Genomic DNA, 18194 nt, shown 5'->3' on the forward strand with positions numbered 1-18194 from the left:
TACACACACACACCAAACACACACATTTACAGCTTTATAACAGCTGAAAGATTGTAATGTATTTCTCTGTGTGTGTCCAGAGTAAATATAAAGAGGAAGGGATGAAGAGTCGCTCTCAGAGTTTCTACTCTCAGCTGCCAGAAACTCCTGAGACTCAGTTAGCTAAAACCGTCTCTGAGCTGCAGAGCGAGGTGAGGAAACACTCATACTCATCTTTCTTTATTTGTGTCACTTTATCCTTTATCCTACATCTCACTGGATTCAAGTTAAGGTCCAACAGGTCGCCACTGTAGTTCAGCATTAATATCCTATTATTACTAGTTAAACCACTGTTTATATTGTAATAAACAGACCAACAAACTAACAAAAGATCTTCAGTGACTCACATGTAATCAGAGGTGGTGTAAACGGTGGCTAACAGCGGATGTTTCCTGCAGGCTAAGTATAAGGAGGCGAGCAGGAAGGAGGCGGGCTGCGCTCTGTACCACACACTGCCTGAAACTCTGGACACGCTGCACGCTAAAGAGGCCTCCGAGCTGCAGAGCCAGGTATAATAACATTCACATGTACCGAGGAGAACACTGTAGACAACTTACTCAAAGCCTCTGTCTCTGACCACGCTGTTTGCTCTCCAGGTGAAGTATAAGGAAGGAGGGAAGAAGGATATGGGCTCCTCTCTGTACTCTGTGCTGCCGCAGACAGAAGAGATGAAGGTCGCTAAAGCTGCCATGGAGCTGCAGAGTGAGGTACTATTCAGATACTTTATTGAAGTAAAAGTACTTATTCCACCCTGTAAAAACAGTCAATATCGACAGTATCATAAGAAATGTGGTTAAAGTGTATAAATCCTCGCAAAGCAAACAAACAAGCACACAAAAGTGGAGTAAATGTACTTAAATTCCACCACTAATGATTCATTTCCCTTGCCATATTGGAAATGTAGTAATAATAAATGCATTTTTTACTTTTAATTAAACAAGTGTCTTTGGAAAATGAGACTCTAGTTTGATTTTATTGTTTGATTTGGACACAAATGAAACAAACATCAGGAGGAAAGGGCAGTGAAAACATATAGATTTTTACTTGATGGGCATTATTATATTGTCGTGTGTGTGTGTGTGTGATGTGTTGGTGTGGTGTGTGTGTGTGTGTGTGTGTGTGTGTGTGTGTGTGGTGTGGTGTGTGTGTGTGTGTGTGTGTGTGTGTGTGTGTTGTGTGTAGTGTGTGTGTGTGTGTTGTGTGTGTGTGTGTGTGTGTGTGTGTGTGTGTGTGTGTGTGTGTGTGTGGTGTGTGTGTGTGTGGTGTGTGGTGTGTGTGTGTGTGTGTGTGTGTGTGTTGCAGAACAAATATAAGGAGAAAGGCAGGCAGGAGAACAGCTGCAGTGCTTTCCACCAGATGGCTGAGACTAAAGAGATGGAGTTCATCAAACACATCTCTGAACTCCAGAGTGAGGTAACGCTCAACTCACCTCCAACAGTTTTTATGACAATAAGAAATATATTTACATATTTGATCTGTATGTTTAATATATCTCTGTTAGACAAAGTACAAGAAGGACAAAGAGGATCTTCCCAACACGTTATTCTCTCTGCTGCCGGAGACTCTGGAGACTCAGTTTGTGAAAGAGATGTCTGAGACACACAGCGAGGTGAGAAACACACACATTCAGAACACACTGTGTGAATATTTCAGTGTGTGTTTGTCTGGAGAAGCCACTTTGTGCTTTGGGTTTGATTTGTTCTCGTTCTCAAACAGTACAGATTCATAATTCACCACAGGAGTCAGCACTGATGAACCATTTTTATGTGAACTTTCCAAACACTGTGATGAAAAGATGCCTGCATGACATTAACATTTTATACGTATATATTACATTGTAAGTACTAAGTATCCTTTCTTTTTTACTTCTATTTAAGTGTTACCTGAAACTGTTTCATCACAAATTGCCTGCAGGACATTAAAGTGTTACAATGTGAAAATAATTTATTTCACAAATATCACAACTTAATGGTCTTAACGCGAATTTCAATAGAAATACTTAATCAGATTCTATGTCTGTATTGGTCAGAATAAGTATACATTTATTTCAAACTGTTTTATATTATCAGCAACAATGTTTATATATTATTAAAGGAATAGTTGACAGAAAAGGACACTTTTATAGTGCTCAATGGTCCCAGAAAAAAGGTTTTCTATCAAATGAACTTATTGTGTCTTCAGTAAAAATTCATTAAAATATTAACTAGTGACTGTACTTGAAGCAGCATAAAGAATATCTCCTTTCAACGTGCAGGGTTTAAGTTTCATGATTAAAAAGCCACGAGAATAGAGATCAAGCAAGCTAAAATAGAATAAAACAGGTATTAAATACAAGAATAGAAGTAACAGTGCTGTAAGATAATAGAATTAATGATTTGATTTAATAAAAGGCCCGACAGTTAAATATGACAAAAGGAAATGTAGTGTTGCTCACGTCCTCGCAGAGTGCCAGCAGCAGCAGTATTGTGTTTTCACTCTGAGCATAATATATTATATACAGAATAATATCTAATATTGTTGCTTTGTGTTCGCAGAGTAAATACAAGCAGGCGGGTAAGAAGGAGCTGGGGAACTCTCTGTACTCTGTGCTGCCAGAGACCAAGGACACTCAACACGCCAAAGAGCAGAGTCAGCTGCACAGCGAGGTGCCAACAAGCTTCTAAACCTTTTATATTTATGCCTTGGATTCTGGTTATTCAGTCACACATTTGAATAGGGGACAAAGCATGAGATGAGTCATTCTACTTAAAAAACAGTCCTAGCATAGCCATCATCTGAGTATTCAATTGCACTGGCATTTATCAAGTTAGATATTTCTCCCACTTTAAAAATGTGCAAAAAAAAACAAAAGTTATGAGATATCTTTTAAAGAAGTTTAATCAAAACTGTTCTAGTTTTTCTATAGTTAAAAACTTTACAAACACAATCCATGCTTAGTATTTACTTTACAGATAATTGGAAGTAACTTGACTGGAAAAGCAGAAACAGAGGGAGCAAAGGCCTATGGGAAATGTGGTCCTAATTTAAGCAACCCTAAACCCTCAGCGTGAGATACACACACATTTCTTATTATGAATGCATTGATTTAACGATCCTTCCCCTAAAAACTATTCCAATACCAATCTGCTGATGTGAGCATTAATCCAATACCATTCATTTTTTCTGTGTTGCAGAAAGCGTACAGGGAGGAGGGGAAGAAGGACGCCGGCTGCAGTCTGTACTCTCAGATGCCTCAAACCATCGAGACGGTCTTCGCCAAAGAGATCGCCAAGACGCAGAGCGATGTGAGTCTGTGGTTTCGGGAATCCTTTATTGGTCCAACAGCGGGAAATTAACATCCTTACAACAGAAAATAAACAGTGCAGATGAATGGATCGAGCAAAAATAAGTAGGCCAACATTAAATAAAGAAGCAAACACATGTGTATACAACAAAGTTAACTATAAATCGAGCACATGTGACATGATCACAGACACAAAACGAATTAATAGCTTTAAAGTGTGTGCAAAGTGAAAAGGATACAGGACTTAGTTTTAATCTTAAACTGTAAAAAAAACATTATTTTTAGGATACGTTGTGTATACAGTATGTCATTCAAATTGCATAATCCTACACCTGTTTCAAGTTGATATTGAAAGTGGATATCTTAAATTATCAGATCCTCTGTAAAGCTTTCTTGTAGCACTAACATTCAAAATAAAAAAAGATCTGCTTTATCTGGGGACAGATTGCTATTATTACTATTGTTTGCATAAAATCACACTAAGAAATCAGCAGACTTTTTAAATGTGTGTATAAAAGAATAAACATCTTAAAACAAATGTCACACATGCTGGATTATAATCTCTCTAAAATGTAGAGATTAGAGCTCAGAGAAGAGCAGCAGGGAAGGAGAGACAATGATTCTTGAGTAAATGGGTCGTATTTAAACAGGAACATCCCAAGATGCTCTCTGCTTAACACACTCACATAGAGGGAGGCGCGGGTTAGTATCATTTTATGCGCTCAGGCGTTAACACAGAGAGCAGCTGTGTGTTTTCCACCGCCTGAGGACACAGACACTGACCTACCACACACACACACACACAGGTTTTGCTTCGTAATCTGGGGCGGGCACATGTTTCACTAGATTAGTGTTAAAACTGACACCTCTGAAATAAACACAGGTTATTGAAAATAAATTGTGTGTGTGTGTGTGTGTGTGTGTGTGTAGGTGTGTGTAGTCTGATGAGTCTGTGTTTGGGGGGTGATGAAGTGGGACACGATGCTTTCTGTGTCTGTCTGCTGACCGAGCAATGTGTGGCTAACTAGAGCGTAAGACTACCAGCACACTGTCTGCAGAACTCTCTGCAGAACTCTCTCTATAGAAACTGATCTGAGACCCGCAGGCTATAAGAGGAAATCAGAGAAAATCATGAGGTGTCTTTGTTGTCAAACTTTATTATCTGTGAAGAGTACCTCAGGAACAAAGAATAATACATCAATACTTGAAGACATTAATATAACTTGACACTTTCTTTTGTATGATATGTGTCTACTTGTTTTATTGTATTGTTTGTAAGAAACAGTAGTAAAAAGTTACTAAAAACAGTACTTAAGTACGATTTGAAGTACTTTCATTTACTCAAAAGCATCTATTACCACCATACAATTCAATTTGAAACCTGCTCATTTAAAGTAAACACAGAAAGCAGCAACTTTAATTTTCACTAAGTTTAATAATCATTTTCCATGCAGTGAATTCCTCATTTTCATTGTTGTAAGCTCTCTTCATTTTTTCTACTCCTTTATTTGTCCTCCATTTTTCTGCCTGCAGAAGTTTTATAAGGAGAAGTTCAACCGAGACAAGGGCAAGTCGAGCTATACTAACATGGCGACGCTGCCGGAGGTGGAGCACGCCATGGAGGTGAACAGGAACCAGAGCGAGGTGAATACATGCTGTAGTTTCCTTCCAGTAGGCCTGGGTAAAGAGCATCAAACCTTAATGTGGTCTCAGTGTCTCTCTGAGTATCCTCTGCTGTTCTCAGGTCAGCTACAGGAAAGGTAGAGAGGAGATGCATCACTACAGCTCAGAGGCCAACAGACCCGACATCATCAATGCCTCCAACGCTTCGAAGCTGGCCAGCGACGTGAGTGTGTGTGTGTGTGTGTGCGCCAGGGAGAGTGTGAACATTTCATTTCCATGACAACCGTCTCGTTCACCAGCTGTTCTCCAAGAGGAACCGCAATAAATAATAGAAAACGTTCTGCTGTTAACACTGAATTGTTCTTATGTAAGTGTGTGTGTGTGTGTGTGTGTGTGTGTGTGTGTGTGTGTGTGTGTGTGTGTGTGTGTGTGTGTGTGTGTGTGTGTGTGTGTGTGTGTGTGTGTGTGTGTGTGTGTGTGTGTGTGTGTGTGTGTGTGTGTGTGTGTGTGTGTGTGTGTGTGTGTGTGTGTGTGTGTGTGTGTGTGTGTGTGTGTGTGTGTGTGTGTGTGTGTGTGTGTGTGTGTGTGTGTGTGTGTGTGTGTGTGTGTGTGTGTGTGTGTGTGTGTGTGTGTGTGTGTAACATCCTACACAAGAACAAGTATAGCTTAAATGTTTGAAGATAGCAGCATGAGTTCTGTATCTATTATGTTATATGTGAATGTTTGTGTGTGTGTCCTTAAAAGGAATACTACACTCAAGAAAATGATAGTTTGTGTGCCTTTGCTTTCTACATGTTTGTTGTTTGTCTGCACATCCATATAGTGTTGGTTATTTTGTGTTTGTGTATACCCGTTTTGTTGGGCTATTTTAACAATTTATGTGTCCATAAATGCATGTCTTTCTGCATTTATTATGAAACATCTTTGTACGTGTTGGTGTGTGTTGCAACAATTTAAATGTTGTAATCTTTATATAAATAGTTGTGTATTTTTATTTCTCCTCATCCACATATTTTCTTCGTGTGTGTGTGTCTGGTATTTCTATAGGTAGCCTATAAGAGTAAGCAGCATGTTTACAGTGACAGCTTTCTTCTGGCGCGGACTGACATCCAGCATGCCAGGGAGGTGTCAAAACTGGCCAGCCAGGTAACACACACCCACACACACACAGCCTACCCAGCATGCATTGTTCAGATTACCAGATGATAGTTAACCTCTATGTGTTTTCCCTGCAGGTGAAGTATAAGGAGAACTTTGACAAAGACTTAAAGGGCCAGCGTCCGTGTTACAACCCTCTGGACTGTCTCTCCTTCAAACACACACAAGCCGCTTCTGCCCTGGCCAGCCAGGTGAGGAAATTAAACACACACAATAATCTCTGAAACTTCAATGATCCTTAGAGGTTTTGTTCCGCAGAATAATCTCCACATATTAACACCATTTAATGTTTTTTGGAATTTAAAAGCTAACAATAGGCCATGGAGAAACTACAGCACAGTCACATAATTCACATCACATTTCACTTTTAGTCTGTTCATTTGACAAACAAATCAAGGGCAGGATTTTCTGTGGTGAAGCAGCAACACTTTATTAACCAAACATATAATTGTAATTGTATTTAATCATCCAAGTGTGTCTCCCAAAAGACATGCTTGTTATTGTGTTTGAAAAGATCTCACCAATCTGAATCGTTTCCTCCATGTTTAAATCATCAAGAAAACATGAGTTTAAGAGGAACAAACTGTGTCTATTAGTGTGTGTTTGTAGGAGTGTGTGTCTGTTAAATTAAGTCTGTTGTGTGGATGTAACCATGGCTACCTTTATAAGGCAAATGGAGAGGGATTGTAGGATGAGAGCTGGAGAAGTTTAAGAGGTTACACACGCACACACACACAGATACACACCCACGCATTTATACACACACAAAGAACAGCATCAGACACATGCAAATGCAAATAAATATGACGAAGCAGTCACACACACACGGTTTTATTTTGCTTGTTGCCCACACAGCCTCAAGAGCTTTCCCTCTCCTCAGCGTTATGTAACATCTTGTTGTGTTGAACGCTGCCTGGTGTTCACGCTGAGCTGCTTTCAGAAAAAGAGACATCAAGATGCACATGCAGCTTTCTGAATGCATGTTTTTTTTGGGAAAGAATTTGGCAAAAGTCTGGAAGATTTTGGCACTAAATCCGCAAGAAAGGCCTAAGTGTTTTTTGAGGCTGTGAAACCTGGAGGATGGGTTTATGTTTGCAACCTCTGGAACTACTCTTAAGAAAGTCTTATTTTTAGCAAAATCATAAGGGTGAGGCCTTTACCTCTTCAAAATCTATAACCAGAAAACATAATAACCAACACCTTGTGATAATGTCTGGAAATGTTCAGTATTTCCTTGGAGTTCTCACCTAATCTGCTCCCCTTTACTCCCCTGTTGCAAATGAAGCTGCTCTGATGACAGAAACTATTTAGACTCGATCTGACAATGAAGTATACATCGTATCATATCATCTTACTGATCTGTATAGTGTTGTGTCCTGCAGGTGAAATATAAGATGAACCAGAAGCAGAAGCCAGAGTCTTCCTCAGACCTGCCCAACCTGCTGAACCTGGAGCACGTCCTGCACGCCAGCAAGCTGCAGAGCAACGTACGACACACACTGCCACTAACACACCTTAGTGTTTATTATTATGCATTGTGATTTGCATTTATAGTTTATTAGGTTATTATCTTTTAACCAATTCCTTTTAATTTGTTTATGTATTGCTACTGTAATTACCAGGAATAGGTACACATCTTTCCTCTTTCCTGGTGTTTCAGGAGCAGGATAAAGTGTGTTTTTTTATTGGGAGGAATCCTATAAATAATAGAAAGTAATTTTAAAGATGTTTCCCAGAAGCCACTTCACATATATATGATAACAATTATTTATAGTTGACCTGTTTGAGAATGTTTTAAAGAAATTATTACATATTTTACAATTTTAAGGGTTCTTAGAGGCTTGGATAGGTGAAAGCATCCAGTATTTGTGCTTGTTTTAAGGATTTCGGAGGCTTTCAAGTGGAAAGTATTTGTATTTGATTTGTTTTAAAGATTTAAGAGGCTTGAAAATGTATTTGTGTGTGTTAGGTGGAGTATAAGAAGAAGTATGAGCAGTCCAAGGGTCAGTTCCACACGGCAGTGGACACGGCGGAGCAGATTCACCACCGAGAGAACGCCACGCTGCACAGCCAGGTCACTGCTGACTCCTCTTCTTCTTCTTCATCTTCTTCTTCTTCTGTTCTTCAGTAATTAATTATCAGTGTGTGGTGTTTCAGGTGAAGTACAGAGAGGAGTATGAGAGGAACAAAGGTCGCTCTCAGATGGAGTTTGCAGACACAGAGCACTACAAAGTGTCTAAAGAAGCTCAGAAGATGCAAAGTGAGGTAAAACTCTCTTCTTCCACTCTGAAGTGCTGACATTTGAGAATTTAGAAGATGATTAAACGTGTAAGAACAGAATAATTATTATTTATTATCAGAGGGAGTATCGGAAAGATTACGATGAGCAGATGAAGGGGAGAGCCTCGATGGACGTAGACCAGACCCCTGGATACATCACAGCCTGTCACGCCAGCAGCCTGATGAACCAGGTAACGCACGCACGCACGCACGCACGCTCGCTCGCACGCACGCACACACACACACACACACACACACACAGACACACACACACACACACACACACACACACACACTATCCAGTACTTTTTGCTGTTTTAACGATTTTAAATGCTTGAAAAGGTGAAGATAATCAGTATTTAACCTCGTATAAAAAATGTATTACTTTTTAGGATTTTAGAGGCTAGGAAAGTTGGAAATATTCCGTATTTGACTTGTTTAAAGGATTTGTAGGGGCCTGAATAAGTGAAAGTATGGGACTTTGTGTTGATGTGTGTGTGTTCTTGGTGTGTGTGCAGAAGGAGTACCGCAAGGATATGGAGCGGGACATCGTGGGGAAAGGCATGGAGCTGAGCGCTGACGTCCTCGACATGCAACGAGCCAAGAGAGCCTCAGAGATCCAGAGCCAGGTGTGTGTGTGAGCTTTTTGAACAATGAAAGCTGTATGAAGTTGTCATACATAAGAGGACAACAGCTGTGATGACAGCACATGAGCTAAGTGTGTGTGTGCGTGTGTCTGTGTTTCAGAGATCCTATAAGCAGAAGGAGACAGGAAGCTCCTTCGGGACGGTGACAGACACTCCTGAGCTGCTTCACGCCTCCTACCTCAAAGACATGTACAGTCAGGTGTGTGTGTGTCTCTCTGTCTGTCTGTGTATGTTAATTATATTGTAAGAAATAGTAATATATTTCATGGTGTCGAAATATAAGGTACTGTAGCAGAGAATACTCAATTAAAGTACCTATAAATTGTTCTTATACAGCACTTAACCCACCTGTAAATATATTTGGTTTGCAGTAAAAACACAAGGTATTGATAATGAGTCAATCATCAATCAAACTTTATTTATAAATCACCTTTGGACCAAATCAATTGCTCTTCAAAGTGCTTTATAATCTAAAAGTAGGATGTTAAAAATAGAAATGTTTGTCCATTGTCGTCACAGACAGTTGACAAACATGATGAGATAAAGTGTGTTTCTGTCTCTCCTGCAGAAGAAGTATAAAGACGAAGCGGAGCGTCTGAAGAGTCGCTACAGTCTGACCTCAGAGACCCCCGAGATGGAGAGAGTCAGAAACAACCAGAGGCACATCAGCTCTGTGAGCACACACACTTCATTTATTACACACACACCTTTACTATCTCCTGCATGGGGTTCATTTACTTACTACTATCAAATCCTTCTGGCAATATTCTCTAATTAAAGATGTGGCTTTAGATTCAACGTAATTCTCAAACCGTTGGACTTTTCCACATATTGAATTACAGATATTAGGCCATCCCTTAAATGCAAAGGTTTATTTGTATGTTTAGCTTGAAAAAGAGAGAAAAGGGCATTTTTTTTTTACATGGGGTTCATTTTTGTAACTCAACACTTCCTGCATACAGTATTGTTTTATAAGGAAAGCTTTCTGGGAATACAATTACAAATGTTTGTGTAGGCTTTATGAAAAAGCGCTTCTCAGACCGTTACAAAAGGAAAAGAAGTGGAAAATGTGCCTGCTAAAAGATTGAGCTTGGATGGTTTTATGTGTTTTTATGTTTATATTTCATCCTCTGAACCTTTACAAGGGTTGAAAATGTTCTGTTCCCGGTAATGCACCCTCACTGAGTGTTTTTCTATTCATATTTTATGTTTGATATGTTCTCTGTGTAGCTGCGGTACTGCTGGGACTCTCGTCTGATGCGAGGCCTCCTGTCTTCGGTCACAGAGACGCCGGAGATCGTCCTCGCCAGAGAGAACAGCAAGAGGATCAGTGACGTACGTATACATCACATTCACTCATTGAGAATTTCAAAATCAGGGTTCAGGATATAAAGTGAGCATGCAGTTACTGATACTAATAAACAGCCCTCTGTTCCACATCTCAGACCTTAAAAAAGTGACATGCTGTGTGTGTCTGTGCTCAGGTGCAGTACAGAGAGGGGGTGGGGAGCGGCACCTCCGTCAGCGACACCCCTGAGATGGAGAGGGTCCGACGCAACCAGGAGAACATCAGCTCAGTGAGGAAACACACACACACACACACACACACACACACACACAAAAACAGATCATTTATAAAGAGCAGCATACTAATCAGAGAGAGGTGTGTGCGTGTGTGTGCGCGGACTGAATGAATACACAGAAAAGTGAGCAATAACTGTGTGTGTGTGTGTGTGTGTGTGTGTGTGTGTGTGTGTGTGTGTGTGTGTGTGTGTGTGTGTGTGTGTGTGTGTGTGTGTGTGTGGTGTGTGTGTGTGTGTGTGTGTGTGTGTGTGTGTGTGTGTGTGTGTGTGTGTGTGTGTGTGGTGTGTGTGTGTGTGTGTGGGTGTGGGTGTGGGTGTGGGTGTGGGTGTGGGTGTGGGTGTGGGTGTGGGTGTGGGTGTGGGTGTGGGTGTGTGTGTGTGTGTGTGTGTGTGTGTGTGTGTGTGTGTGCGTGCGTGTGCGTGTGTGTTTTGCAATGTCATTAGCAGCTGTCAGCTGACTGTGCAGAACAATCATACATTCAGAGGGCAGGATACTAACACACACACATACACACACACACACACACACACACACACACACACACACACACACACACACACACACACACACACAGACAAACAAACAGACAAACAGACTTTTCCTTTTTTTTTTTAACGTTAGGAAAATATATTGTTACAGGGCAAACCCAACAAAATACAATACGGTAACAAACATATTATGTCAGAGGAAAAAAAAGGTAAAGAAATTAATCAGATACAGAACAGTTCATCATATCTAACTGGATCATCATTAGTAAAGGTGTGGGAAAAAATACAAAATATCCTGCAGTCTAATTCTGCATAATACATAACATATATATAATTGTTTTTCTGGGTCTCCAGGTGAAGTACAGGCAGAGTGCAGTGAAGGCCTGCAGCGTCGGAGTGACTCCTGAACTGGAGAGAGTCAAACGGAACCAGGAGAACATCAGCTCGGCAAGACACACACACACACACGCACACGCACACGCACACGTGCACACCACAACACACACTTTATTCAAACTAAAATAAAACTCATATACTATAATCTGCAGGTGAAGTACCAGCGGGGACTGCAAGAGCTGAGGGGGCGGAGCTGCAGCGAGCTCGACACACCTGAGTACCGCCGAGTCAAGAAGTCACAGGACACCATCTCCATGGTAGCGGCTGTGTTGCCGAGGCTCCCCCTTGAGATGTGGGCGGAGATAACAAGAGTGACATGGCACAGGAGGCTGGACTGAGGCACCGATACTAAAACAGTGCACTGAGTGTGTGTGTGTGTGTGTTTTAGTGTGTGTGTCCACTTAAGCTCCAAGAAGACAGGGGTTACGGACTGTACGTATGTTTTTAAGAGTTTGTTTTAAGTTTGTAATTAAGAATTATGGCAGACCATTTAATTGAAATGTTGACGAAATGGCAATATGGACAAGTGCAATATCCAAAAACTCCAGCTTTAAAAAAAAGTTTCTGGAATGGTTGCTTCCATTTTCTTAAGGTCTGAGTTGAGAAACAGTGAACTCATCCTTCAGAAGTGTGAAAGACTATGGGTATGGACTTATGCATGAGCGTGTGTTCATAATAAAATATTTTTAAAAACACTACTGTGTGTGTTGTATTTGCTCACTGACCAAATGCCCCCTGACCTGTGTGTGTGTGTGTGTGTGTCTAATATCTAACATTAATAACTGTATTAACTCTTTATATTTCTAATTTCCATGTCACTCACTAGTGTGTTTTGGGGTATTCCCTCCGACAGGCGAAGTACCACGAGGAATTTGAGCGTGCGCGGGGCCGAGGCTGCACGCCGGGATTGGACGAGCCCAGCATGGAGCGCTACCAGAGAGCCAATCAGATGATAGGAGAGGCGGCGTACGGAAAAGGGATGCACCCCCAGGGCATGGAGACGGACAGACGGCCGGGGGGCATCATCGTAGGTCAGTGACCCCGACTCTGATCCAACCCCCACCATTTTTTTGTAACCTATATTTGTTGAAATAATAGGTATCTTCAGCAACATCTCTGTCAATCAAACTTTTCTTTTTGCTTCTCTCCAGGTTACAGGATGTGTCGATCTTGTGACATTTTTTAACCTTTAAAGGAGAGGTGTCATGGCCATTTCCACTGATCATAATTCCATTGTTGAGGTCTACTAGAATAGATTTATACTGTGCATTTTTCCAAACTCACATTGGTTTCTCATGCAGCATCTCTGTAAACTACTTGTATTCACTGAATTTCACTATCTGCCTTTAACGGCTCGTTGTAGCTCCCAAAGCTCCAGCCCCCACCCTCCCTGTGAGCACAGTGTGCTCTGATTGGTCGGGACGTTGTGAATCGCGCTGAGCTCCGTGGAGGTGTTGTTTCCTTGTTTAGGATACATAGAGAAACACAGCCAAACTCATCCTGAGCACACACAAAGTCACAGCCGAAGTAAAAACAATAAGTGTGGCTTGATATTGAGTAAGAAAAAGGTTGATAAACGCTGTGAGAATGGGTCTGCAGAGAGCCTGCAGCCAGGGAGGAGAAATCAGCTGAGCTGCCTGCTCCCTGCACACAGATGTGTGTGTGAGGAAGTCGTGGATCGGTCAATTTGGACCAATCAGCGGGGGCTTAACGTAACGGCTCCGCGGACGTAACGTAACGGCTCTTCGGGATTGGTCCATTTCGTTCCGGGTACCGCTTGACATCATGCCGTACCCGGAACGAAATGGAAGACTCAAATGGGCAGTGACGTATCTCCAACGAGGCGTTTTGGGGAGGTATTTTCTGTGTTAGAGTTTTACTCGCTACAGGGTGTACTTTGAGGGTTTTGACTCTGCACACCGTTTACATGCATAAAAACCTTCATAACACACAAGGGGACGGGTAATAACCGGAAAAGCATGACACCTCTCCTTTAACAGTTTTCAGGCAAGGTTATCAGATCCAGACTTGATAATCATCTTCTTTCATAACAGCTCAAATAACTGTTTTTAGGTGAAGTGCATGCTTGCTCCGGGGGGACAGATCTCTGCACAGGAAACCATTGCATTATATATATGTGTGTCCCCATGTCGTATAATCACAGTGAGTCTCCTCTCATGAGCTTTCCCTCCCCTCTAAGACCTGAAGGTGTGGAGGACAGACCCCGGCTCCATCTTTGACTTCGACCCTCTGGAGGACAACATCCAGTCCAAGAGCCTCCGCAGGATGTCTGGTACTCACCTGACTCCCCTCCCAAAAAAAATATAATAACAGTGATTGGCGGCTGGAGAAAAACTCACTTTTAGCCCTTTTATTTACAACCACAAAGGCATGAAACAGATCCTGTGCCACTTGTTTGAATTAACATTATTGTAAAGGTTCCACAGCAACTCTGAAAACCCTGACCCATGAAAGACCAAAACCTGCATCTAATATTTATTTAAGAGAGTGTGTGATTTAAGTCAGGTGAAACTCCTTCCTCTGTGCCACAGAGCTCATTGTTGCTCAATTGTTGTTAAAAACTCACTGTGCTTTGATTTGTCTTGCTGTCACAAATATTCTTTTAAAACACCAAGTTTGGATTAATCCACTGCTGGAAATAGTCCCCAACAAATGCACTATTTCTTCCTGTTTGTTTGATAACAGCGAGCTTGGAGGAGATGTTCTCCTATTTTGGAAATGAATGATAACATTTTTAATATAAAAAACAAAAAAATGACAAGCCTTATCCTTTAAAGTCATGAGCAACTATCCATGTTAAGAAATCATCCTCATTGTCTCTTATTTTCATTTCTGTCTCCCCTCCTCTTTATTTCCTGTCTGTCCTGATTGGTTTCCTGTGCTGCCCCCTGCTGGTGTGTTTCTGTCAGAGCGGGCTGACCTGAGCAGGCAGCAGTCGGTCAGCTCGGTGACCTCTGACCTCTGGGACCACAGCAGCACCAGCACTCCTGGTATCTTCCCTAATGTCCTCTTTCTCACTCAGACTCACACACAGCAGGGTGGAGGCGCAGACAGAGACCCTCGCATGTGTTTCACCGCTGTTTGAAGTCTCTAATCCCCCCCAAAAACGGACTAATTCACTGTTTTCTTACAGGTTTTGTTTTTTAAATCACAAACAATCACTTCAACTTCTTATTCTTTTCATTTTGTTTTCCCAATATTTTTATTACATTTCACATTATTTTACTTTATTTTATTTTATTCTAGAATGGACCAACTGTCACGAACCCAACTTCCCTTAGGTCACATAAAGTTTTCTGATTCTAACCATTTGAAGCATTTTGTTCCCACGTTGTTTGATTTCTAATCCAGGAATGTAAAACGGACTAATTCACCTCCTTCTAACAGGTTGTGTTGTTTGAATCACATACTTTCCCTAAAATGCACAGTGTGCACAGCAGAGGAGGCTCTTGGTTTTATCAGACGGATGCACGATAAGGCAAACTGACTTACTCTCTCTCTCCATCTGTGTGTGTGTGTGTGTGTGTGTGTGTGTGTGTGTGTGTGTGTGTGTGTGTGTGTGTGTGTGTGTGTGTGTGTGTGTAGCTCCAGTCCTCCCTGGAGCTTACCATCAGCAGCAGCAGCACCACCTGCAGCAGCAGCAGCAACAGCAGCAACAGCAGCAGCAGCAGTTTCACGGCTACATGCATCAGACCAGCATGTCCTCCGTCAGATCCGTCACCTCCCCCCCGCAGTCAGCCACAATGGTACGTTCCATTTCAGGTAGCCCTCTCTGCAGGAATGTTGAGTAGACAACGATATACATTTTTTAGGATTTAATGACTAAATTGCATTCTTTTTGAATGGGGCATTTTCTTATTTTAGTTTTGATTTGTGTTTTAATTTGAGCTGTCTCTTCTTCTTCTGCAGCGTGTCTACCGGGCGCTTTACGACTACGCGGCTCAGGACCATGACGAGGTTTCCTTCAGGGACGGAGACATGATCGTGAACGCTCAGCACATCGACGAGGGCTGGATGTACGGCACTGTGCAGCGCACCGGCAAGTCCGGCATGCTGCCTGCCAACTACGTGGAGTTCTGCTCCTAAAAAACATGGAGAACAACTAAACCCCCCCTCACTGCGGTAACATCAGCAGTCTGTGATGTTCTCTCGTTGCAGAGACTGTGTTTAAACTACAAAGTTACATCACATACAGACGATTAAGTGGATTTTAAAAGCTGGAATTATTTGCAGATATAAAACTTAAGCAGTTAATATCAAGCTTAAGCAATCATACATGAGGAAATCAATTGCAGACAACAAATTAGGAAGTATTTTCAACGTTTTTAGTCAGTTTCTACATCCATAAGAGCAGGACATAGACCAGAATGCAATGCAGCAACAAGTAGTGGTGGATTTTAATAAAGTGCATTTACTCTACTGTTGGGTATTTTCATTTTATGCTACTTATACTTTTGCTCCTCTACACTTTAGATGCCAACATTGTGCTTTTTACTCCACTACATTTATCTGACAGCTTTAGTTACTTTACATACAGTAATCAGATTACTAGCTAATACAAAACGTATGTATGAAACTTAAACAGTTAATATCGCAGAACATCACAGACTTCTGGTCTAAACCAGTTATCTGAGGACGGAGATTTTCCTGTGAAGGAGGGAAAGGAAAGTGATGGACAAAGAGAGAAAGTGCAACTTCATGGTCATGTGTACTAGAAATACAAATGCCTGTGCTTTGGCATAGAAAGAGAGAAGAAGAAAATATTTCAATCTAGCAAGCAGTCAACAGTCAATGTCAAATATTACAACTAGCGAAGGACGTAAGAGCGGATCGATGCATGAGGAAAGAAAATATGAAGGATTGGAAGCATCTATAACTTTTCTAATGACTTGAAACAAACTATATCAGACTTTTGACTCAGATTTAAGGATGAGAGATGAGAGTAGTACACACAGGAAGTAAGCAGGGAGCAAACAGGGGATACTAACATTCACATAAGTTACCAAGTGTCTATTGAGCAGTCCCCCCAAAAAGCACTATCCTCCTCTTTTAAAAATAAAAAATACATAAACAATATGTATTAAATTAAAGAATGAAGGATTTAGAGCCAGAGACATTAAGTCATAAAGTATTTAGACACTGAGTAACACATCGATTCGTTTGTTTTAATTGGGTTTTATACAATAAACATATATTACTTTTATACACCAGATTTCTATTTTAAGGATGCCTGAAAAATGAAGAGAAAGAGTAAAAGTAAAGATAAAAAGAAACAAATTAAGATGGGACATTTATTTTTAAGAGATCAGTGTGAGAATAGGGGGGAAAGAGGTATTCATAAAGGCGAGATAACAAGTTACATTCTTTTTTTTGGGAATGATGCAACCAAAGGAAGGAAGGATGAGTGGAGGTCGACGTTAGAAAATAGGTTTAGATTAGGTTTAGATTTCTCAAGTTTAATCTTTAATTATTTATCCTGATTTTGAATTCTTGTTCAGGTGTAGTGTTTTAGTTTTTGAGTTATTTTGACTGATATAATCAGAAAGCACAGCTTCAACACTAACCTCTGTGTTTGTACTGGACTCAACTAACACACTGTGTCTATATTTTAGTTTTTTTTAATTATAAATACAAGTTTTCACCTGTTAATTTAACACACAGTAACAGTTTACGTGGACTTTAATCTGAACAGACGATGTGTGTTCGTCTTGAGATTTCTGTATTAGACTATTTTGATACACGGTCTCTGTTTATGTTTTGGAAAGATATATATTCTATTTTACCTGTTTGTATCCAGTATGTCGTGTTTTTAGGGTTTGTTGTGTGGATTGCATCCTGGAATAAAACGTCACGCTGCCATTATTTATCATTCTAGCTGGAGAGCATTTTTTACATTATTTCATAAAAACTAAATGCAATAGTTTATTACTTACTGAGTATTCATATGATTTTTGGAAGAGGCATTTTGTTAAATTCAACAATGTAAAGTTTTCGATTTAGTCTGTATGTCATCACAAGTTATACTACGTTTATTTACATATTATTTGAAAATATATATCATTCAATATCAGTTGTGTTTTTTTTTGCCATAATGATAATTGCAGTGTGTTTCATGTGGTAGAAATAAAAATGTGTCAAAAGAAGTGTGGTTATTTATTCAGAATCATACTGTTAATCAGAAGGTATACATTTATTAATATATTACATATTAAACCTCATATACATTAATATATATATTCAGATTTTAACGCTTGAATTTATTGGAGAAATTGAATCAATTAATTCATTATTAAGATTTAAGATTCAAGCCAGAAAATTAATAACAATGAAATTCATATTTGATAAAAGAAAATCCGGTGTTGGTTTCCCCAACAATTTGTGATCACCTTAACTTAGTCTTAACCTGACCTTAACCTCAACCTTTGCTCTAGCAAATACTCTTCTAGAATGATTAAATGTATTAACCCTTACCCTTAAATATAAAACTTAAATTATTAAGTACTAAAAAGATCCTCAAATTGGAGAAGCTGGAACATGATATTTTTATCATGCAAAAGGTAATGATATTTTCAAAATAGCAATACAAATATACTGAACAATCAATATATTTTACTTTGGATGATTTAAGTAGTCTACAGTTTGCTTGTATGGGATTATTTTCACAGTGAACAGTAC

The 18194-nt window shown here is 40.3% G+C and overlaps 1 protein-coding gene across 3 annotated transcripts in view; it reads left to right on the forward strand.

Annotated features, from left to right (window-relative positions):
• LOC117497146 (LIM zinc-binding domain-containing Nebulette-like) overlaps window positions 1-17662 on the forward strand; it is a 65818-nt gene extending 48156 nt beyond the window's left edge. For 2 of the 3 annotated variants that reach the window (XM_034149057.1, XM_034149059.1), the window contains 27 exons: window positions 81-191; window positions 438-548; window positions 636-746; window positions 1342-1452; window positions 1541-1648; window positions 2574-2684; window positions 3213-3323; window positions 4856-4966; window positions 5067-5168; window positions 5993-6091; window positions 6181-6294; window positions 7486-7590; window positions 8073-8177; window positions 8261-8368; window positions 8464-8574; window positions 8902-9012; window positions 9131-9229; window positions 9599-9703; window positions 10261-10365; window positions 10515-10607; window positions 11457-11549; window positions 11651-11755; window positions 12352-12529; window positions 13699-13791; window positions 14429-14509; window positions 15105-15265; window positions 15429-17662. In XM_034149057.1, coding sequence (XP_034004948.1) covers window positions 81-191; window positions 438-548; window positions 636-746; window positions 1342-1452; window positions 1541-1648; window positions 2574-2684; window positions 3213-3323; window positions 4856-4966; window positions 5067-5168; window positions 5993-6091; window positions 6181-6294; window positions 7486-7590; window positions 8073-8177; window positions 8261-8368; window positions 8464-8574; window positions 8902-9012; window positions 9131-9229; window positions 9599-9703; window positions 10261-10365; window positions 10515-10607; window positions 11457-11549; window positions 11651-11755; window positions 12352-12529; window positions 13699-13791; window positions 14429-14509; window positions 15105-15265; window positions 15429-15605 — 3030 coding nt within the window. In that variant the 3' untranslated portion in view covers window positions 15606-17662. The remainder of the gene's footprint in view (window positions 1-80; window positions 192-437; window positions 549-635; window positions 747-1341; window positions 1453-1540; window positions 1649-2573; window positions 2685-3212; window positions 3324-4855; window positions 4967-5066; window positions 5169-5992; window positions 6092-6180; window positions 6295-7485; window positions 7591-8072; window positions 8178-8260; window positions 8369-8463; window positions 8575-8901; window positions 9013-9130; window positions 9230-9598; window positions 9704-10260; window positions 10366-10514; window positions 10608-11456; window positions 11550-11650; window positions 11756-12351; window positions 12530-13698; window positions 13792-14428; window positions 14510-15104; window positions 15266-15428) is intronic. The other variant, XM_034149060.1, reaches the window with a different exon arrangement.
• Window positions 17663-18194: the final 532 nt, after the last annotated feature.

The sequence above is a fragment of the Trematomus bernacchii genome, unplaced genomic scaffold (genome assembly GCF_902827165.1).
Source record: "Trematomus bernacchii unplaced genomic scaffold, fTreBer1.1, whole genome shotgun sequence".
Classification (NCBI taxonomy): Eukaryota; Metazoa; Chordata; class Actinopteri; order Perciformes; family Nototheniidae; genus Trematomus; species Trematomus bernacchii.